Source organism: Hydra viridissima, unplaced genomic scaffold (assembly GCF_058129835.1).
Source record: "Hydra viridissima isolate aposymbiotic clone 2 unplaced genomic scaffold, HvirCarnegie_v1 scaffold_11, whole genome shotgun sequence".
Lineage (NCBI taxonomy): Eukaryota > Metazoa > Cnidaria > Hydrozoa > Anthoathecata > Hydridae > Hydra > Hydra viridissima.
Window position 1 is genome coordinate 7,949,039 of NW_028324310.1, and position 22,837 is coordinate 7,971,875.

The following is a 22,837-nucleotide window of genomic DNA, read 5'->3' on the forward strand; positions in this document are numbered from 1 at the left end:
AAGTCTTTTACCTCTTACGCCTAAGCATGTTTCTGGAGAAAACTTAAATTGAAAATGAGCACTTTCTTTAAGCTTAATTTAAAGTCCCCAACTCATAAAAGCAGTTTCTTTGTTCGTGTACCACCATAGGCGCCGAGTCCACAGGGGAACAGGTGAAGTGCCCGCCGCCCCCCCCCGGAAATTTTTACTAATAATATATTTTCACGGATTATTACGGGGGGCGAATAGATACTCTCGCCCTCATGATAATCCGTGAAAATATACAGTGGTTTTCATAAATTTAGACGCACTCATATTTGAGAATTTAAATTTTTAGTTTTTTGACAATAAAACAATAACGAAAAAAGATTTCGGTTTAGTTTTTTTTCTTTTTATTAGATAAATACATACAGAATACAAAATTAAAAAAAAATTATAAAAAAAATACAAACACTAAGTAATAATTAGGTACAACTACATGGTATTAAAAAAATAAGACAAAAAAAATTGTTCATTTAGATTGTTCAATTTAGACGCACGATACATTAGGAGGCGTAATCTATGAACCAATCACTATTTTGTGTATCCGCCTTTTGCTTTAATACAACTAAGAACTCTTCTAGGCATAGACTCAACAAGATTTTTGCACATCGTTTCTGGGACCCTATACCAGGTCTCCTTAAGGATGTCCTTCAGCTTGCCAATGTGGAAATTTGAACCTTTGCCAATTCACGGTCAATCCAAGCCCAAATGTTTTCAATTGGGTTCAAATCAGGTGAGTATGGAGGCAACGGTGTTGTCTTGATATTATTATCGTTGAACCACTTCTTTGTATAGTATGCAGTATGTGCAGTAGCGCCATCTTGTTGAAGTTTCCATGGTTTATCATTGAGCATAAACAGGTCAATTGGTGGAGTTTGTTTTCCAGTACTTCTAAGTATACACAGTGTTATAAAATGGGTTCTAACCTTCACTTTCTGACCCGAGAAAACCCTTTTGTGGAATGATAGCCCACACTATGGGGATCACTTGGATATAAGTATTAAAATCAGATTACAACGTCCTGGCAAGTTATTGATGTTTAAATTTTCTGAATTTATTGATTACATACACATTCGAAATGACAGCTTGTTTTGCATTTTTACAGTAAGATATAACTTTAAATTCAAGTAAACAAACATACTGTAGCATAAAGAGCATTATGTTTTATGAAAACATTAAAAAAAGTTGAAAAATTAAAAGATATCAAGAAGATAAGCTTCCTTTATTACCAAACAAATATAATATTTTTTTATTCTTCTGTTTTTCTGTTTAACTTTTCATAAAAATTATTTTTAACTGTGAAAATAAGACAGTTTTTGAATTTCGGGAAAATTTCGGGAAAAGGCATGATTTATTTACTTTATTCACGAGAGCAAAACTGCGCACATCTAATTTTACAAAGAAATGCCGAATACCGCAAAAAACCACCAAGACTGCAGGAAAACTGTCTGTTTTCTTTGCTTCAGTAAATGTCAGAGGGAACTGACACCTTTCCTAAAAGAAAAATGCCAAACAATACTCAATGAGAGGATCGATTTTAGTAATGACAAAGTTCCACTTGGAATTTGTGAAAAGTGTCGTTCTTGTTTAAGAAGAAAGGATTCTGGAGAACACATCAATCTCCCATCACTTTACAATTTTGAGACTATAAAAATTCGACCTCAAACTAGAGACACACAATGTGACTGTTTGATTTGTTCTGTTGGAAAACTGAGAAATAATGGTCAACAGAAAACTCAGCTTTTGCAGAGCTCAGCACAAAATACTCCATCTTCAACTGTCCAAAAACGATGCTCTGACTGTTTTTCAATTATTGGAAGAGGATTACCTCATCATTGCACAAAGGGCACTTTGCGAAATAACCTTGTTGCTGTTGCAACCAAGGATCCTGTTGCATCTGAACGAGTTGCTGCTCTTGTTGTTTCAAGTAAGGATTCTTCTCCACATGGCACTGTTCGATTGAGTCAACCACAAGGTGGAAGAATGCTTCAAATAATGCTTCCAGGTAAAAGTTTAACTTTCATGAAAAGATATTTTAGAAATTTCGAAATTAAACAATATCTGCATTTATTTTAGGTTCCTCATCAGCTAGAAAACTATTTCCTCCAAACCCATCAATTAGTATAAAAGAACTTGTTCAAGTTCAGGCAAACACAGGGCTTTCAAACAATGGCATCAAGAGACTAGCTGCTACAATTAATCAGTCAACTTCACAACATATTGTTGAGAAAAACTATGCTGTAAAATTTGATGCAGTTAGTAAGCAGCTTTCTCACCATTTCACGAGTTCATTGATTAAAGATCATGCTGGATGTGGAAGGACTGTCATTCATTACAAGGACTTCAAAGAGCTTAAAAATGAACTCATTTCTATGAGAAGCACATCAAACAATCATATTGTGAAAGTTGGAATTGACGGTGGGGGAGGATTCCTGAAAGTAAGCCTTGGAATTATTGAATTAAATCGTGAACCTAACACTCCCCCAGCAAAACTCAATTGCACAAACAAGTTTTTCAAGGACACTGGAGTTAAGCGGCAACTTATTATTGCTGTCTCTGAGGACCTGCAAGAAAACTACTCAAATGTGTCTCAAATTTTCGAATTGATCAATATGAGAGACCAAGATTTTGTTTTGTCCTGTGACCTAAAACTGGCAAATATAATTTGTGGTCTCCAAGCACACTCAAGTGCACACCCCTGCACCTGGTGTGAGTCAAGTGCAACGGACCTTTTAAATCAAGGAAAATTAAGAACTTTCCAATCTCTTGATCAGAATGTCTCACTTTTCAATGCAGCAGGATCAAACATCAAAAGAGCTCGTGATTACATGAATGTTGTTCATTCTCCTGTATTTGATCTTGCTGGTGGCACATTAGTTTTGGACTTCATACCGCCAATGGAGTTGCATCTCCTTATTGGTGTTTTCAATCATCTCTTTGCTGCCCTACTAAAAGTTTTCCCTCAAGGAACTCTTTGGACTGATTCACTGCACATTAAATAACAGCCTTATCATGGAGGGCATTTTGCAGGAAATGAGTGCAGGAAGCTGCTAAAAAATATTGATCTTCTTCAATCTATTGTCGAGAAACACTCATGCTATGCTGCAATACCATTAGTTGATGTATTTCGAAAATTCAATGCAGTAGTGTCTGTCTGTTTTGGATGCGTTCTTGATCCAAGTTATGTACAAAAAATTGAAGCTTTCAGAGTGGCTTATGTGGCACTGCAAAATGTTTCTGTGACACCCAAGGTTCATGCTGTATTTTTTCATGTGAAAGATTTCATTGACAAACACGGCCAAGCTCTCGGACTTTACTCAGAACAAGCAACAGAGGCAATGCATCACAACTTTCAAGTGCATTGGCAAAGGTACAAACGACCTAACCATCATCCTGAATACAGTAAAAAGTTGCAATGCTGCCTTGTGGACTTTAATAGTAAACATTGCTTGTGAAAAGAGCCATTTTAGAATGATTTTTTCTTGTATTAGAATATTTATTTTAAAGCATAATTTTCATTTTAGATACACGATAAACTCTCAGAATATGTCTTTTTGTTTCCCTAGTTCATATTTATTGGAATAACCTATATTTTGTACTATATTCTGTCGATTTTTGACGGAAAACTCGAAAATTATGGTTTATGTCGGTTAAAACTGAAATTTGGCTTCTAAAAAAAAAAAAAAAAAATCTTGTCGGTAAAATTTGTTTTTTTCATTTTCACCCCCCCCCCCCCACGTCTTTGTCGTTCGGTACGGCCCAGTCAATAACTTGCCAGGACGTTGTAATCTGATTTTAATACTTATATCCAAGTGATCCCCATAGTGTGGGCAATCATTCCACAAAAGGGTTTTCTCGGGTCAGAAAGTCAAGGCTAGAACCCATTTTATAACACTGTGTATATTATGGAGTTGATTCTTCCGGTGTATGTTTGGCACATACCAACACCTTTGTAATTGAAGCATGACCAGATTCCTATCGAGCCTCCTCCACTTTGCACAGTCGGTCTAATGTACCTGGCGTAATACTTTTCGTGAGCCATTCTTTTGACTGTTATGTTAGATTTGCGATTGATTAGCTCAAAGTTACTCTCATTACTCCACGTAATGTTTTTCCATTGTTCTATTGTCCAATACCTTCTTTCACAACACCATTTTAGTCTTCTTTGTTTATTATATGGACGCAAGAGCGGTTTCTTCAAAGCAGAGTAAACTCCAATCTTGTATTTGATAAGTATTCGACGGACTGTGCTTTTAGAAATAGATGTATTTCGCGTTTTATTGAATTCTATGTTCAATTCTTTGTAACTAATTCTTGGATTAGCTCTGACAGCTCTAAAAAGGGCACTATCGTCCTTTCTGGTGGTTGACAAGGGTCTACCTGGCCTCGTTTTCTCGCTGGCACCACCAGTGTGAAGAAAGTTTTGCTTCTTTGTCCGAACGCATTTCTCAGAGACTCCAATTAACCTGGCGATTTCTCTATTACTTTTGGTTCCTTCTTTGATGTGAGCAATAATTTTCCATCTTTCAGCTTGAGTGATACATCTTTTGCCCATTTTTCACGTCTTTTTAGTGCAAAACTAACTTAACTTTTATTTATTAAATAATGATTAACTAATTCCAGGTAAGTTATATTTATATAAGGTTTTTTGACAAAATCAATTAATTTAGGCCTATTAATGAGAAATATCGGAAAAAAACTACTAATTAACTATCAACTAACAAGGTATAAGACTTTTTTGATTGTGCTACTTTGTGAACCATTTTAAGGTCATTCAAGATTCCAAGGCTCTGGAACGTGGATCCATTTCAAAATTTCTTTTGACAAGACGAAAGGTTCTTTCAGAGGGCCCAGGGCGACCTGAATGAAGTTTTATGCACTCATTGCCCTTTCTGGTGAATTGTAAAAACACTCCTATTAAGAGTTGAAAGGGGAATTAAAAAATTTTCAGATTTTTTTTTTGCGTTGGCTATCTTCATGTTTACCCACTATGCGTCCTCGCTGAAATTCAGATAGGTCCGATGTTCCTTTGGTTCGTGGCATATTTCAATATTGTTATATGCAATTTTAGTCAAATAATCTAAATTAGTTTAACAATATTATTTCCTGTAAATAATATTAATCATGAATTAAAAGCAGAAATAATACTTGTCTAGGTGTCTATTAGTTTCTGTGATGTTGTTTTGCAACAATAGAAAAAGCAGTTACACCTCAAAAATATCTTCATTTGCCTAATATAATGCATCAAGATAAGTGATGAATGAGTCCACGGTGGTATGTAAGCAGGAGATATTGAGATCGTCCCATGTTTTGATCATCCTATGTTTTCACGCCTCTGTATTAATTACGCATCTTATCGCAGGATTGATGCGTAGGATTGTTGAACCCAGTTACTAATAATGCAAGTTGCCCAGTGTTATTATGGTTTCGTATTCTTGTTCATTAAAAAATACATAAACTCTCGACGCTAATGAAGAATTTTGTTTAAACCAACAACTATTAGGAGGTTCTATATAGTCATTTACACAGCCTATGACAAGAGTTGTATTAGAAAAACTTTTAGAATGTGCTTTTTGCAATTAGATGAATATTTCATTTTTCTACTTATTCATGCTATCTGAAACTCACTGTAAATTTCTATCTTTTAATTGAGTTTTGTTTTTTGATTTAGATATTTTTAATGATTGCTTTTAAGTATAAAACTTTATATAAAAAGTTACATTTTTAATCTAAATGAGTGTCTTTCTTTCTCACCAGCAAATTTGTAATTTTCTCCCTTCGCTTTAAATTGATTTTTTCGGCTGTGATTTATTTGCATATTTTAGTTAGCAAATATTTAATTTCAAATTATCAATTGAGAATATTAGTTTTAAAATTTAGAGCGCTAAGTTTTTAAGTTCAAAATTAATTTAAGACCAATTAAGTTTATAAAATCTGCCTGCTGATTTTATCTTCGTAGCCCTGAAACCTTGTAAGATTATCGAGCAGATTAATAAAAAATTTAATACTTAACATAAGACCGATGTACTTTCTCTCTTTCATGCATAAAATACCATGCACCAAGTGAACTTTATCTCATCTTTCATTTTCTGCTCAGGTCACTGCCGCAGGTATCTGGCTAGCTTGTGTCTTATATTTTCATATATGAGTTTATATTAAAAACTTATTTGATTGATAAATTCAGGGTAAAAGAGACAATTACTCTCTTTTTCTTACGAAAAAATAAAAAGGTGAAAATACATGAGAACAATTAAAATGAAAGTTACATTTTTAGATTTCATTATCCTAAAAGAATGAGCATGTGAATTTTTTTAACATTTTTTTTTTTTTTTTTTTTTTTTTTGTATCCAATTTAAAATCTTCTAATTATTATTTTGTTGTTCAGAAAAAAAGTTAATAGTATTTGGTAAAATATAATTAACACAGAGTTTTATGCAAGATATACAGAAATGTTTCTAACAACTTGATTTTAAGTTTCCGGACCGAATCTTCACATTTTTTGGTGTTATCGGTGTATCGCCGTTTTAACTTTATTTGCTTTTATTGTTCGATTGATTGATTTATCGAATAATGTTATTTGTTTTTATTGTTCGATTGATTGATTTATCGAATTTTGTGTGTGTTTTTTTGATAAGTGTGTCTAAGTTTAATCAATAGAGATTTAGTATTGATCTTGAAAAAAGTTCTTGTGAAAATTTCCTTGTATCTTCAAAGCATCAACTTTTAGCAAAAAATCATTTGTGAATGTTTTTTTAAAAATGCTTGCGTTTTTTTACGCAATGGTTTTGTTAAAATGATATATGCCACAGGGTTCGTGGATGACAAAATCATCGGTAAAGCAAGAATAAACCAATTCGCAATACCAGAAAATTGGTAGTGAGTAAGAATTTCATAAACATGCGTAAATGTAAAAAATATCCAGCAACAAAGGAACGGCAAAACCATGACTGCTAAATTCACTGACACTTTTATTTCTTTCTGGCGCAGAGAATGAATACTCCATCCAGAGCTTCTTTTTTGTTCAACTCGAGACGTTTTTAATAGATTCACAGCCAACTTTGCACGAATTTTATCGTGTCTAATGTTTTGGAAAGCTGATAAAGAAATAAGTAAATAAGAAAATAGGACAACTACTATTGGAAAGACCAACAAAGTTATTAGGTAAATATAAAATACAGAGCTCTTGTACACTGTTGATTGCACAGGTATACGAAGTAAAGATATTACTAAATTAGTCATGCTCCATATCCAGACGATTATCGTAACATATTTTGCTCTCTTTCGTGTGACAAAGATCGGGTATAGAAGAGGCCAATTTACTGCGATAGCTCTTTCTATGCTGATTACGCTAATTTGTAACAAAGATATTGAGACAAAAAAAACGTGAATGGAAGGCATCAAAAATTCGTTAACTCTTTTTGAGACGTTTGGGTTGCTCTTTTGGTAAACTGTCAATGCAATAAAATTAGCCATGACTCCAATGTCACCTGCAGATAAGCTACATAGAAAATAGCTGGTTTGCTTAGGCAAGATATGATGACGAAGATTTAATAATAGAATTAAGATATTTGCTGGAATACCAAGGGGTACGCATACTCCAATCAGAATATACGAGTAAATCTCGTATGGGGAGCACACCACATTGAACTTCTCATGATGAACATATTCTTCGATAAATTTTTTGCACATTTCAGTTAAAAAATCGTTTTTACAACAAAATTCGTTAAAGTATTCTTTTTTTGGCAATGAGTTATCATACATTTTGATTTTTTCACAAAAGAACTGCGCTGAAGCCATCTTTTCTTTGCTATTTCCATCAGTCGTTGAATTGCCAAACCAGTCCACTAATAATTCTGTGCAGTTAATTATCTGTTCAACCATTCGTTCTTTTCCTCACCATTTAGTTTTTAATTATTCTAACATAAGTTAAAAATGATTTTTAAATTCGCCTAAATAAATATACACAAGCTTAGTTATTAAGAGTTAGCACTATATATACCTTCACAAAATCTTCTTATATGATACTTGTTCAAAGTTTTATAAATAAAATATTTTCTACCGTCACCGAAAAAAGTCGGCAATAAAAAGTGGAAAACAGATTGCGTTTATTCAAAAGAGCATCTGAAAATTCTACTTTTAACACAAATGGTGTCACCGTTGGTAACATTTATGAGGAGCGGCATCGTTTTAACTGCCAAATTATATTCGACAGTACAACTAAGAGACAAAAAAGATAAATTTTAAAGCTTTTTTTTAATTTTCTGATTTCATTTTTATATCATTACATCGATATTTAAAACAATTGATGCGGACGCCCCAATAGCTATTTAACTGAATAACGAGGATTTTAGTTTTTTGTTTTTTTGTTGTTGTTTTTTTTTTTAATATTAAATGCGTTACCCTTTTTATCTTCCAACAGTTTTGCTGAAGAATTCTTTGCTTATTTTTGTTGCTTTAATAACCACAAAAAGTCGACTTTTCCATATGAACAAGAACCATAAAAATGAAATATTTCGCATAAAACACATAAAAAAGCAATCAGCAAGATAAAAAAAAAGACTTTACATAAATCCATTTAAAACAAAAGATTTTTTCAGAACACCGATCAAACTGAGTAACAAGCAGTGTAAAAAGACGGATTGTAAAAATCTTTCAGCAAACAACAAGGGGGCATTAACCCCCCCCCCCCCCCCAAAAAAAAAAAAAAAAAAAATCAACAAAACAAAACAAAAAAACAACAAAAACCAAACAAATGCAAACCAAAAAAGTTAGGAGTAATTTTTTTTTCTTAAAACAGATGCAAACCAAAAATTATGATGGTCACAAAAGAATTAAACCAAATACATCGAGATACACGAGGATTAAAACAATTTTTTACACAATCGAAAAAAACTGCGTAGCATTGCTTTTTTCCAATTTGATGAAAGCTTAAATTCGTATGTAAAAAGATTACAGCAAAACGGGGTGGTTTTACGGAAGGTTAGGTAGACATAAAGGCTTTCATAGTTCATAGTATAAACTATCTACATTCTTGGAATACTTCTGAGTATAATCAATTCTTTGGGTTCTTATAAATTTAAAGTAAAAAAAAGTTTAATTTACCTAAATTTTGCTGCCAAGAATTTCAAATGTATATTTTATAAGTTACATAATTCCCTTAGTTTATTACTAAAATATTAACATACATCTTTTAATGAGAATTTCTAAACCAATCCAGCTGCAATCCTTCTGTTGTGTTTGAAGTGAACGCTATTAAAAGTAAATAATAAATAGCTGAAATTTGATAAAAGTCACGGTGCCAACAGAAAGTTCTGGCCTAAGATGTCCATTTTCCAAGTCGGCAGTAATGTTATTTGATTGCAGTCAATTTCAGTTATATACCAACGAAACTTTCTTTTCTAAAACAAACGTACATTAAATTCTCGTCGGAGAATTTAAGAACCAATTTTTGTACTTAAAAAAGCTTCTCTAAAACAAAACAATAAGTGGCAACAGTGAATTTACAAAGAGTCTACTTAATATGGAAGTGTAAGTATGTCCAAAGAACTTTAAGAGCTCTTACACTTCCGTGGTAAGTCTAAATCAACATGGTAAGTTCCTAAAGTGTAGCCTTTTTTTTTTTTTTTTTTTTTTTTAAATTTTTTATTTATTCATTTATTTATTATTATTTTTTTGTTCCTCCAACAGCTCCGTTAAACTGAGTGTTAAATTTAATATTTATAGTAATTCGTATATAGAATTACGCTTAAAAAGCTAAAAATCGAGATCAGAGACGCGGCGAAACTATTGCACAGCTTTCATTGCGGTAATTCTTATTTCATAAAATTGCATGAAATCCTTTTCTTAAATTAAGTCTTTAAGGTATTTTAAAATCTATAGAAAGATTATTGAAAAGACAAAAAACCTTTTTTTTTTTTTTTTTTTTTTCTTATGACACATTTATGAGAAGCGATCAAAAAGATCGTGTGCAGTGATCTAAAAGTTCGTGTGCAGATTTTTTTCAAAATGAGACAAGTTTACTTATTTTTTTTTTGCAAGGTTTTTTCTTTTTAGGTTTTACAAAAACAAACTTCGTTTGCGGAGATGATTGAATTGCTGTTTTTTATTTTTGTTGTTGCTATTCCTAATGTTTGTTGTTCTTGATTTTTTATTAGATGAGAAAAGCATCTGATTTGTAAAATTTAAGTGAAAAAAATTCTGATCTGCTACCAAAATTGCAATTATTTCTAACTTTTCTTATTTCAATATATAATGCTAAAGAACTGCTTTGTGAGTAATTGAGGTAAAATGTAAAAAAAAAAAAAAAATGTAGATTTTTAATTGGAATGAGGAAACTGAAATGTAGTGAAGGAAAGGTATGGAAAAAATCCAGGATACATCAAAACAACTTAAGATTTTAAATTTGTTGAAGTTTTTAATAAATAGTTTGTAAGAAGGAAACTAAAATGGCTTGGAAGTCTTTTTCAGTGTATCGACAGCCATTGTTGATTGAATCACAACCGACAGTTCTCGGGGATTTCAAAGGTTCTTTAAAGCCTGATGACGAAAAAAGAATTGAACTCATGAAAATGGTGAAGGAAGGTAATTTTTTTCAGGTTTTCTGTTTAGATTACAGGTAATGAATACTGTTTTAAAACAAAAACGCAGGAACTTAGTAATAGGTTCTTTATTAGCAATATGAACATATTTATGTAATGTATTTCTTATATTCACACTTTTATTGATTTGCGCTCAGTGGGTTCATTCTTAAATGAGTACCCCGGTTTAAGACTCAACAATCTAACTTTTTTCATTTGTAACTTTTCCATTTGAAAACTAAAAACAAAGCAATCTTTTTTGTTTAATTTTATACTAACGATTCATACGAAACGACCCGGGTCTGCAGCTTGCTTCCCATCCACGGTTTAATATTTCCCTGATTATGAGCTCCTAAATTATTGGAGTTCCTGTGTCCAATATACCCATTACTAACTCTAGTCTACCCATTACTCATTGATCTCCTACTCTCAGTAGAAACTCTAAACGATTAGATTAGCTCTTCGAACTCCTTGTAAAATAATTTTTCTTACTCAATACTTTATTTTTGCTTTGAACATTTGTGCAATAGTAATAAAAATTTCTGCAAATTAGGGAAGAAAATGCTGCAAGGATGGGATGTCACTAAGAGCATTTAACATATTTTTTTAATGGTAATATCTTTAACCATTGCATGTTAAAAAGAATCTTTTCTGCATGTTTTCCCTGTAGTATTCAAGTTAGTTCTGTTAGTACTAATCAATTGAATTTTGCCGCATTTTTTGCATTGAGGTAAAATGTGGAATGCTTGGGATTTGGAGGTGTCTTAGCAACCACTGAGAATTTAGAGTGCTTTAAACTATGTTTTATTTTAGAGATGAAGCCAGTAAAAATGTAAAACTTACATCTTTCATCTATGTTTAGGTTTATCATTGGAGGAAGCTTTAAGCAGAGCCCATGATATGGGAATAGCGTTAAATAGTCAAAATTTTCAGGAGAAGTCAGGTGAAGTATGTAACTTCGGTGTCTATAAATATGGACGTAACAATAAGGCCACAAAATGCATTTTACAACTCGATTTCCAAGAAAATTTTTTGTGTTTGCTGAAACGTGGTTTAAGGCAAAGAAGCTACCAGTTCGATTCTATAGAAAACATTGATACTGTTGATGATTCCACACGAATTATTATTCAGTTCGAAAACGGTTCATATTTAGAAGTAGAACCAGGGTCTCTCGAGGAAAAAAATCAAATATCTCGTTTACTATTATCTATTATAAACCAAGACCAACTAACTCTATCACGTTTGAACAGTTTTTTTATAAAGCGTGATAAGATTATCATGGAAGGAATTCTTGAAAAGAAGGGTCATAGTGCTGCGTTTTTAATGTGGACAAAGCGATTTGTTAAAGTTTTTCCGGGGGAAATCATGTATTTTAAGGTAGGCGATCAAGACGATGAAAGTTCTGCTTTAAACATTATTCCTTTGAAACTTGGTCAGGTGGTCTTGAAAAAACAAGTGGACAGTGGCTTCAGTCTGCTATCAAAAGATAAAGAATACTCATTTCGAGTGTGTCCTTCTAAAAACAACGACATTGAAAAAGAACGCGAAAGTTGGTTGATAGCTATCCAAGAAGCGCTAAACACGTCTTCTTATCAAAGTGAAGAAGATACAACTGATATAAGTGGTCAAAGAAAATTATTTAAAAATGCGATTATTTCACTTGACGTACAACTTAAACAACTTAGTACTATCCTGCAAACCAGCGAAGTACCTGTTCAAGTTTTTGAACACTTAAAAATGATTCAGAAAAATGTTTTTTCAATAAGTGAGCAAACAAAATCGAAAATCTTTTGGAACGTTGATAATAATTTTGATGAGCCACTGATTAATCGTGAGAAAAAGAAAGTTTCAGACAAATCGGATATTGAAGATATTTCATCATATAAAAAGCAATTTCAATCCACAAATTCGACACCAGATCCATGCTTGAGCATACCGGCAGCTCCACCCTTTATTGCACTAAATACTTCGCTTTTAAAATTACCAACAGCTCCACCGTTAAACGTACCAACACCTCCATTGTTAAATGTCCCAACACCTCCATTGTTAAATGTCCCAACACCTCCACCGTTGAACATACCGAATTCTTCAATTCTAAAGGTCCCAGCTCCACCTGCAATGGGTGGTGTAGTCGCAAATTTACCTAGCAAATCCAATTTAGCTCCCACTTGTAAAATGAAACCGTTATTTTGGAGTAAAATACCTGATACGCAAATCACAAAGTCTTTTTGGATACATTCTCAAGACAAAACAAGTTCATTAGACTTAAAAAAGTTGGAAAATATGTTTCAGCTTGGACAACAAAGCGAAAACAAAGATGTCAAAAAGGCTGGTGATGTTGATTTGACAAAGACACAAAGTACGTCTTTACTTGACCAACGGAAAGCTCAGAATTTGGGAATATTTTTAAGTGGATTCAAGTTAAATGATACTAACATCAATGCCAAGCTCGCAATATTTAGTAGAAATGAGGGGTTTACTTGTGAAGAAATTGTTGGATTGAAAAGGTTTCAACCCACTGTGGACGAAATGGAGATGTATAAGCTATTTAAAGGAGACATTAGCAAACTAACAGATGTTGATAAGTTTATGATGAAACTATGTAGTATTCCAAATCTTGGAAGTCGGTTAGATATTTTGTTAACTATGCGTGAATTGCCAGATGAAATAGAAAATATGAAAGTTTCTCTTCAAAATCTTATGGATGCATGTTTATGTCTGCACGAAAACAAACACTTTATAAGGTTTCTTGAATATGTCCTAGCTTTAGGGAATTATATGAACAGTGGTACAGCTCGTGGAGCTGCTTATGGTTTCAAACTGTCAGTTCTCAATAAACTTATGGACATCAGAAGTTCTGATGCAAAATATACGTTGCTGGATTTCATTGTTGATGAGCTCTGGCTTACCGATCATGACGCAATAACTTGCTATAAAGATATGCGGGCCTTGCTAAACCCGATTGATTTCTCTCTAAAAAATTTGTTTGCGGAATATCAAATTATGGAAAAGGAGTTGCAGTCTCTAAAAGAAAAAGTTAAAGGAATTGAGAGTGACCTTGGAGAAAATGTATGCAAGAGTGTTAAGATGTTTTTTGAAAACCATTCCAAAATGATTAGCGATATAGGAATAATGTGTCGAAAGATAGAAGATCTTTATACCTCAATAAAAGATAAGTTTGGAGAATCATCCTCAATAAACTTTGAGACTTGGTTAAGTGAGACAGGAAACTTTATTAGATGTTTACAAACAGCTGTTGAAAGTGCTGAACGAAGACATGGGAACTATTTGTCTGACTCGACAATGATATCTTACTCAACTAAACCAAAAGAAGAGTGTGTTGTTGAAAGTCCAAATAAGGAAAACAAGGAAACTACTAATCTCATCCAAAAGTTTGAAACTCAGGCTTCAAGTTTATCAAATAATTCACAGAAAATGCACGTTAAAGAAGTTGACGAAAAGAAAAATGCTCAAGCAGTGATACTTGAGTTTAAAAAGGTTTTTTTAGAAAATGAAGTTAGTGATAAAATTCCTGAGCCAGAATTAAAAACTCAGAACTTGAAACAAAATTCTGAAGAAATATTTAGCGAAGAATTGAAGAATATGTCTGGTTTTTTGGAAAAACTCAGCGGCGGTAAAAAGCGATCTCCAAAATGGGATCGTCGGTTCTTTGAATTAACTGATAACGGCTACCTTCAATACTTTAAAAAAAAAGGCGGGAAAATATCGGGGGCTATTTTTTTAAAAGGCTGTCCAATTTCACTTGACCAAACTGATAATTGCATTATCAATATTTTACAAGAAGATCGTGAATGGAAAATTAAAGGTGAAAATGCTGCGATAACAGCTGATTGGTTAAAAATATGTTTATTTCACGCAAAGAAGGATTAACTTTTTTTTTCTCTTTATGTTTGCACTTTTATATTGCCATCTATTTTAATATGTCCTCAACGTAATTGCTCATGCTTTTACTTACATAAGTTTGATTTCTGGCTTTCAAATATTTTTTGAAATAAAAGTATTCTTTTTTAATTCAATGTTTTTTTAACTTTTATTTAAACTTACTGAAATTTCAAGTTTAATCATTGAAAATGGTTGCTGCTTGTTAATATAAAAATGCATACCGTTGGTCTAACTTGCTAAAGACTAAGCTTCAAAATTTCCGACGTTAGGTCGACTGCATGTTTGTGTTCTTCCTTTTTATTATGGTTGTTAGCGTGCAATGCACATCGTTAGTGTATAAGACACATATTGCTAACGTTAAATACACATTATTAATGTACAATGCAGATTTCTCACATACAATTCGTGTTGTTATGATCTTTCAGCTATTACTACTAATACAACTAATTGCGTAATTATTGTCAATGTTATCATTAGAAAAAGTCTACATTTTTGTTTTCATAAACAACAACTAACAGAATACTAGACAATTACTTACATTTTGAAAAAACACACCACTTTTAATATAATAATAAAAACATTCCAGTACTGCCGACATCATGAAATATTGTGAGCGTGATTATATTGTTATGAATGTATAAGCTTCATGTTTAGCTTCGGTATCTTGTGTGAGCCAGCTTAAAAGTGAAGCTTTATTAGTGCAGTTGACAAGTTGCAGAATTCGAGAGGAAAAGGAGTGGAGGAGGGGGTGTTTAAAATAGGCACATATTTAGAATAAAAGAAGAGTATCAATAAGAATAGTATATTCTAAAAAAAAACTTGTTAATTTAATTCTCTCACTTTATATTTAATGTTTATTCAACAAAACGCAAATTACATATCAAATATACAGTATTGTTATGTAATAAAAAATACTATTAAAAATAAATCCTTTGTTTATTAATATTAAATGCAAAAATACTATTAAAAATAAATCCTTTGTTTATTAATATTAAATGCAAAAATACTATTAAAAATAAATCCTTTGTTTATTAATATTAAATGCAAAAACAGAGCAAAATGCATTTTCATGTACCTGAAGATAATACTAAATAAAACGTCATGCTCCCATTAAATAATAGTTTCTTTACTAAGTTTAAAAAATCAGTTAAGCTTTCACCAAAATGTGCGCAATAAAATAAAAAGCCGCACTTTTCCGCTTATTTGACGAAACCAATTTCATCTAATTTATCGATTACTTAATCAAAACGTCATCAAGCTTCAAATCTTGATTTATCAAGTTTTTTCAGTTGTTTTTTATTAGATTTTTTAAATAATGAATAAAAAAACGAATGATTGACGTTTTGGTTTTAGATGTGCAAAGGATTTTTTTTTAAAAAAAAAAACGTTAGAGGAATGGTTGTCAGTTTTCTAACAAAAAACTTGAATTAAAATATCATGTAGAATTTTGAAAAAAGTTGAAAAAACTCATTTTTTTAACCACTCTGCTAACCAAAGCTTTTACTGGGCCACGGTTTACTGGATCACGGTACACATTAACTTAGCCGAAAAAAACTAAAAGAACTAAAAATTTAGTAAAACCACTCTCTTGCAATCATTAGCGACACCAAAAGATCATTTTTGGTAAATTATAGAGAATGGAAAAACCAAAAAATGTATTACGAAGTAATGAAATCTGAGATAAAAATTTGCATTCAGGTAAAATTAGTATAAAAACGATATAATTTTTTTATTGTTGACTTGTGTTGTTAATGAATATTGCTCTAGTAAAGATTTTTTTTAGAGATTAAATTTGTCAATATTACATGACAGCCGACAAGACAATCGACATGACAACCGACAAATCTCCTGCCAGAAAATTGTTTAGCAAAGCCTTTTTTCAAAATAAGACGTAAAAAATTTTAAGAGGCGATTTCACTTGCTGTAATATCCCTTTTCAGCAGATTCTGTGGGAGCAATAATGGTTGGAGCATGCTAGAGTTTCTTTGTCATTCAAAAATATTGATTTTTATCCTTTCGGAATTTCTTTAAAGTACTTCATCACACAAGCATTTGTGGATTTCCTTTTTTTTTTCATTTATAAAATTAATCCAAATTTTTTAACAGCTCTTAATGTTAAAGTAATAAATAGCGGCGCTAGTGCTAAGCGCGATTGTGATTGTGTTAGCGTTTCAAAGTACCTTAACGTAAATCAGCACTAATGAAAACAAATCAGAGCCTAAGGACATACAAGAAAAATGCATATTAAAAAGTTATTTCGTTATTAGGAATATTTGAAATGAACAAATCCAAGCTGAATTCTATAAGTTGAGCAATTTTCATGCATACAGAATGAAATTACTAAATGTAGATGGATAATAATGAAAAGATGATGCGTGGTTTAAAATAAGCTTCGGCGTTTGGTTAATCTGTTAACAAAGAATGATAACGAATGTAGTACAAGCTTCTAAATCAGTCTTTTAGGATAAATTGAATTTTATGAAATTTATTCAATTTGAACGTTTTAGATGTTTAAAACAGAAAATGTATTTGGAGTGACAAATTTATATTTCTGCATAATTTGTTATCTTATTTTACCTTTTTTTTTAAAAAAAAAAAGGTTAAACGGATTTAATTGGTAGCAATCCTGCTCAATGTCTTAAATGTTTGAAACAAAATAATAAAAGACATACGAGTTCTCAAAAAAAATTTCTGAATTCTTAATAACTTTAAGAATTCTAATTTATATAAATTAATTTATATAAATATATAATCTAATTTATATAAATATATAAATTACTTTAAACTTGATTTATTTAATGACTAATTTCGAAGTTTTGTGTTTTTTTGGTTATTAATTGTTATTAACGGAAAAACAAAACTTTGATGTTTAAAACATTCCTTTTGATTGATAATCATTCTTCTTATGTTTGACTCTTGTGGTTGACTCTTGTGCTTAAAAAGGTTTACAAACAAAAACTGTTTTCAAAGATTTCTGTCCCCATGAATTGCACTTTATGAAAGGAACAGTAAATTATTTGTAAAGAGAATAAAAAGCGTATTCAACAACGTAGTTGGTGGAAAGTTTAACAAGAACGCTAACATGAAAATTGTTAAAAATACAGAATGGTTTGGATTTGAAAAATGGGAACTTACGGAAAATGCTTCGGATTTTGTTTGAATGTTTTAGAAGGTTGTAGACTTCTACTTTTTTTAGACTTTGAGAATTTTATTTAAGAATCAAAGCAGTTTTACAAGAAGAAATTCATGTTGTTATCTCACTCTCTATTACCCCAAAAATTAAAATTCATGTTGTTATCTCACTCTCTATAACCCCAAAAATTAAAATTCATGTTGTTATCTCACTCTCTATAACCCCAAAAATTAAAATGAATTTTGATCACAAAATTTGCATTCTGCAAAGAAGAAAAGTGTAGTTGAGGGATTTTCACCGAGCACGCATCAGAAAGCATCTACCACTACTTCAATCATCCTGGAAGCATTTTAAGGTTTCAGTGGATAACACTAATTTTGTGAAAGAGTTATTTGACAGTGGTGCGCACTAAATTGCCTAATATCATCCGAATTTTTATACGGATGTTTGCAAGATTTTTCCTAAATCTTAGACTAAGTATCCCTTCAGTTACTCAAAAAGTGCACATTTACAGGATATTAGTTTTTGTTAGTATAAAAACATTGACATATTATCATCTTTTTATAGTTTCAGTTCAAAATATCTTTTACTCTTTTCTCAGAATTACTTTAAACAGGCTTAGGCTCTCAACGCGTCATTCTGTAACCCAGGATTGATTTAAATAAATGCTGACTCTTGCGAAAATAAGTATACTGCTGGAATGGAGTTTGTAAAAATCCTTATGCTCAAAATCATAAATCTTTTCTAATGTTTTTCAAACTTCAAAAAAAGCTGCGCCAACTTAAGAACAAAAAATTAAGTGGAGAGGAGGCATACCTAACCTTGCCAACAAAAAGTTCTTAAGAAATCAAATAATAAACATAAAAATAAAAAACAAACCAAAGCTTGTGAGTGTTAACCATTATATTTTAAAAGTTTCTTTAAATTAAAATTTAATCCTGTTGTCTCGTTTTTCACATGCTTTGGAAACAAGTAGTTTCACTTGTTTAAATATTTTTTCATTTCTTGAAAAAATGGAAATTTTTTTACGGCTAGAAATTGGTGAAATTTGAATTACTACGTGGAATCTCAAAGACTTTAAACTAAAAAAGTGTTTATTTTTAATTCTGTGTTAAACTTGGTGATCTCTGAGCATTAAAAAAAAGACGCCATAAAGAAAAATAACATTTAAAAAAGACTTAAATATCCGATAATATGCTAAATAAGGGATTAAGATAAACCATGTCTTAGACGTAAAGTATAACATAAGGAATATTTTTTATCCAGTGTATACAAACAGAATAATGGCACCTAAAGAAAAAGTTTTAACCAATTGAGCTTTATTTGATATATCACTTCCACTGGGAATTCAAAGTTTTAATAAAAAATACTTCTGAAAAGCTTTAAGAGTAAGGTTATGATCCACCATCAAAGTTTATACAAATGAGTAACTTCGTTAAAAATAAATTGTCTTCATTTAAAGCTACGAAGTTCCGTAATTACGGATTTACACAAACTTTTTCGTACTTTACAAATTTAATGATTTCTTTCCATAATCACAAAGTTATTTCGTAACTTTTTTTTAATTACGAAGATATTTTCGTTATATTTCGTTTTCACAAAACTCAAGGAAAACAGGGGCTGCCGAATTGAGGTGCTAATATTAACTTCTTGTCCCAGAGAAACCCTTTGGTGAGAATAATGTATATGGTAAGAGGTTTAATTTCTAGAAGTCTGAAATCATTCGCTGTTGTCCGTAAAAGATTTTAAATTTTTAGTTAGGTTAGGCAATAATGACAAAATCGGCCCTCATTACTCCCAGAAGATAAAGTTCTGAAACAATACTGTGATATAATGTAGGTTAGTTTGTTAATACATACATTATTTATATATGCCTGTCCATTTTTAGGGGGCAAAAAAGGGAGTAAATATTGTCATATATTATAAAAGGTATTTCACATTATAATAAAAATAATTAACGTTTGGGAAATAAAGTTACCTGATGAAAGTTGATGTTGTAAAACTTTATATAGTACAGGATACAAGCTGAAGATGAACTGACTGGCCGAGTGCATTTTCTTGTGTGTTCAAACCTTGATTTCACACAACAAATAATACCAAGAGGCATTTGTGATGCTTGTCGTAAAAAGTTAAAAAGACTTGATCAAGGGGATCAATCCATTAAATTACCTGAACTTTACAACTATGTATCAATCGAAATCAAAACCACTAATCAGAACCAGCAGCACTTGTAAATATCTAATATGCAGAATCGGCAAACTGATGCGAAAACAGAAATACCCTTAGGCCAAGGAGAAGAAATCACATATAGATGCCCCATAGTGTGAAAGTGATGAAAAAACATCTGAAAAAAGATCCACCTTGTGTCTCTCTGTAATAGCTCGTGGAATATGAAGATGAGATGGAAAGTTTCATCATATGAAATTGTGAACAAAAAAGCTTCTCCTCATGGAATTGTGAGACTAAGTTAGGGCTCTGGAGCCAAAATACTACCAGTTACAAAAGGTTATAAAGTTTTTTTAAATTCTCTTTTTACATTTCTCTTTCTATTTTTTCTTAAAAATCGCTAATATAATCAAACTGTGAGGGTGACGTTTTCTTCAAATATTTCTGCTTATTTATTTAATTTTAATTTAATTTAACGTTTCGTTTGTTATTTAGTTTATTATTATTTAGTTTAGCTGATGAAGGTAAGGGGAAGGGGAAGGTTTGGGTTAAGGTTTGTTCGGATTAGGCATATGGAGGTTGGGAACGAGGTTAGTGGTCTGGGGAGTACTTGGTTAGGTAAGGGCGAGGTTTGGGAATAGTTTGGTTAGGAATGGGCAAGATTTAATCTAAAAGGGCTAAACTTATAATCGCCGTCCTCAGTATATTCTATAATATAATAAAACTCAACAAATGTTCTATTAATATGTAATGGTAGCACTCTTACTCTTATAACTTTTATATAATACAAATAATATTCTCTTACGCTTCTTGCAGTGTTCAATACTGTTTATTTCAATTACTCCTCTTTCTTTTATATCTTTTCTCATAAAAATCTCTTTAAATCTCTTAAAAACTCTTTTCTCTTAAAGTTCTCTTTTAAATTTTTCTTCTTCAAAAGAGACGATCTCTTTATCTCTAATTCTCTCAACTAAGCCTTCTAATTCTTAACTTCTTCAATTCTTCTCCTAACAACAACTGTCCGATTCTTTCTTTTTCGAGCTTTTATAATTTTTGCTTGTTTTCCTGTTGCGATATCTTTTCATTTATTTATATGGCAGGTTGATGAGTCTTCATGTTTACGTCTTTTCTCAGTTGTTTTTAATTTTTCTTCTTTCCGTTTTATCGTCTACTTACGTGATAGATCGGTGAATCATCGTGTATAAGTCTTTTCTGAACGTTGTTTTTGACTTTTCTAATTGTCGCTTTATCGTTTACGAGTCTCCACGTTTACGTTTTTTCTCAGTTGTTGTTTTTAACTTAATTCTGTTTGCTTCATCATTTATTTATGTGAATAGTGGACGAGTCATCTTGTATGTGTCTTTTCTGATCGTTGTTTTTAACTTTTCTTATTATCGCTTTATCATTTACGAGTCTTCGTGTTTACGTTTTTTCACAGTTGTATTTAACTTTTCTTCTAACGCTTTATCACTTATTTATGTGAAGAGTTAGTAAATCATCTTGTGTATGTTTTTTTTATCGATCGTCGTTTTTATTTTAGTTCTCCCTCCTCACAAAACCTTGTAATTTTAACTTCTTATGCAATAGATTTTAATCAATTTAGATCCATCAGCTGTATAAATATTTAAACATCCAGAAATCTTAACAACAGAAAATCTTTTCAAGGTTCAGGACAGGTATTTCAAATATAAAAATGAGACATTTGGCTTCTACATTAAAATCAGAATTATTGAACCAAAGTTTAAGGAACATTTTGCTTCTTCTGGAAAGGTTCTTCACGACTGGTTTAAAGGTTCTTTACAGTTAGTGAAGTCTTTAATTCTACCATAAACCTAAATGACTCAGTTCCTAGGAAAGCTGTTCATTGCAAAAATGTTCAATAACTGCTGAAAAAGTTGGCGGCATACAGGAATCTCACAGAAAATCACATTAACAAATTTGGACTTGGTGGCGGAGGTAACTTTTTTAAAATAACACTATCAGTTGTGAATATACCAAACGTTGATGATATTAAAACCCAGCACACAAAAGCATTAAGTTGTTTATTCCAACTTTGGTAAAGGTGTGAAACAAAGGTTGATGCTGCTCAAGACTTTTCAGAAAGCTATGAAAATGTGAAGAAACTTTTGGACTTTATTCAGTATCAAGAGTTCTTTTATACTCTGCTGTGACATGAAAATGGTCAACATATTATGTGAAATCCAATTTCACCCTAGCTCTCATCCTTGCTGCTGGTGCAATCTTCAGTCTGTTAATCTTGAAAAGTGAACAATAAGAACACTTGGTTCCATCAGAAAGAATCATTTAGCATTTGTCACCCCTAGAAAAGACTTGTCTAAAGCAAAGAATTTTGAAAATGCAACTTATTTCCTTCTCCGCACAGATTCTACTCTGATTCTGGATCTGATTCCTCCAATGGAGCTTCCTCTGTTGATTGGTGGAGTAAATCACATCTATAAAAAATTACTTGACAGATGGCCTGATGCCAAGAGATGGCCTTGTGCCCTTAACCTAGAACAGCAACAATACATCAATGGCTGCTACAAACTTCTACAAAGTACTGACATTTCGGGCACCATTGCCAGAACAAGTTTGGCTTACCAAACAGCTCCGTTTATCGAAACACTACAAAATTTTAGAAATGTTGTGTCAGGATATTTTAGAACTGTACTTGAGGAAGACTTGGAGCAAAAAATAGAAATGTTCAAATCACTATACCTGCCATTTCATTTCACAGTTACGACCAAAGTGCATGCAGTTTTTTTCATGTAAAACAATTTATTTTGTTAAAGAATATTCCACTTGGAGCAGTGAGCGAGTAGACACTGCAAGCTACAGATGTAGATTTTAGCATGAACTGGCAAAGATACAAATGAACTTCTACTCATCATGAACTGCATTGTTGATTATAACAGCAAACATTTATAGAAAACTCAGAATGTGAGCAACTTTGGTTTCTTTGAATAAAATTAACATATCAGGATTCTTATTTGCTTTACAAGAGTGAATAAATAACATTTTTAAATAATGTGTTTTT

At 31.7% G+C, this 22,837-nt stretch overlaps 2 protein-coding genes and 1 pseudogene across 7 annotated transcripts; 2 read left to right on the forward strand and 1 right to left on the reverse strand.

Moving 5' to 3' along the window:
* Positions 1-1,365: 1,365 nt before the first annotated feature.
* Positions 1,366-3,566, forward strand: LOC149882004 (uncharacterized; annotated as a pseudogene). Its single transcript, XR_016444944.1, has 2 exons — positions 1,366-2,026; positions 2,098-3,566. The product of XR_016444944.1 is annotated as an uncharacterized LOC149882004 (transcript).
* A 2,857-nt stretch (positions 3,567-6,423) lies between these two features.
* LOC145191726 (alpha-1A adrenergic receptor-like) lies at positions 6,424-15,364 on the reverse strand. Of its 5 annotated transcripts, none has more exons than XM_090066669.1 (3): positions 15,040-15,364; positions 9,207-9,419; positions 6,424-7,937 (listed from the first exon to the last, which is right to left on the reverse strand). In XM_090066669.1, exon 3 carries the CDS (start codon positions 7,900-7,902, stop codon positions 6,745-6,747), a length of 1,158 nt encoding a protein of 385 aa, XP_089922795.1. In that variant the 5' UTR covers positions 7,903-7,937; positions 9,207-9,419; positions 15,040-15,364; the 3' UTR covers positions 6,424-6,744. The 5 variants fall into 5 exon arrangements, with proteins under 5 accessions (XP_089922795.1, XP_089922792.1, XP_079925007.2 ...); XM_090066666.1 differs by having other exon boundaries at positions 6,424-9,088; positions 15,040-15,330; XM_080068881.2 differs by lacking the exon at positions 15,040-15,364 and having other exon boundaries at positions 9,207-9,516.
* Positions 9,943-14,630, forward strand: LOC145191040 (uncharacterized). The gene is made up of 2 exons (XM_080067973.2): positions 9,943-10,602; positions 11,461-14,630. Exons 1-2 carry the CDS (start codon positions 10,467-10,469, stop codon positions 14,487-14,489), a joined length of 3,165 nt encoding a protein of 1,054 aa, XP_079924099.2. The 5' UTR covers positions 9,943-10,466; the 3' UTR covers positions 14,490-14,630.
* Positions 15,365-22,837: the final 7,473 nt, after the last annotated feature.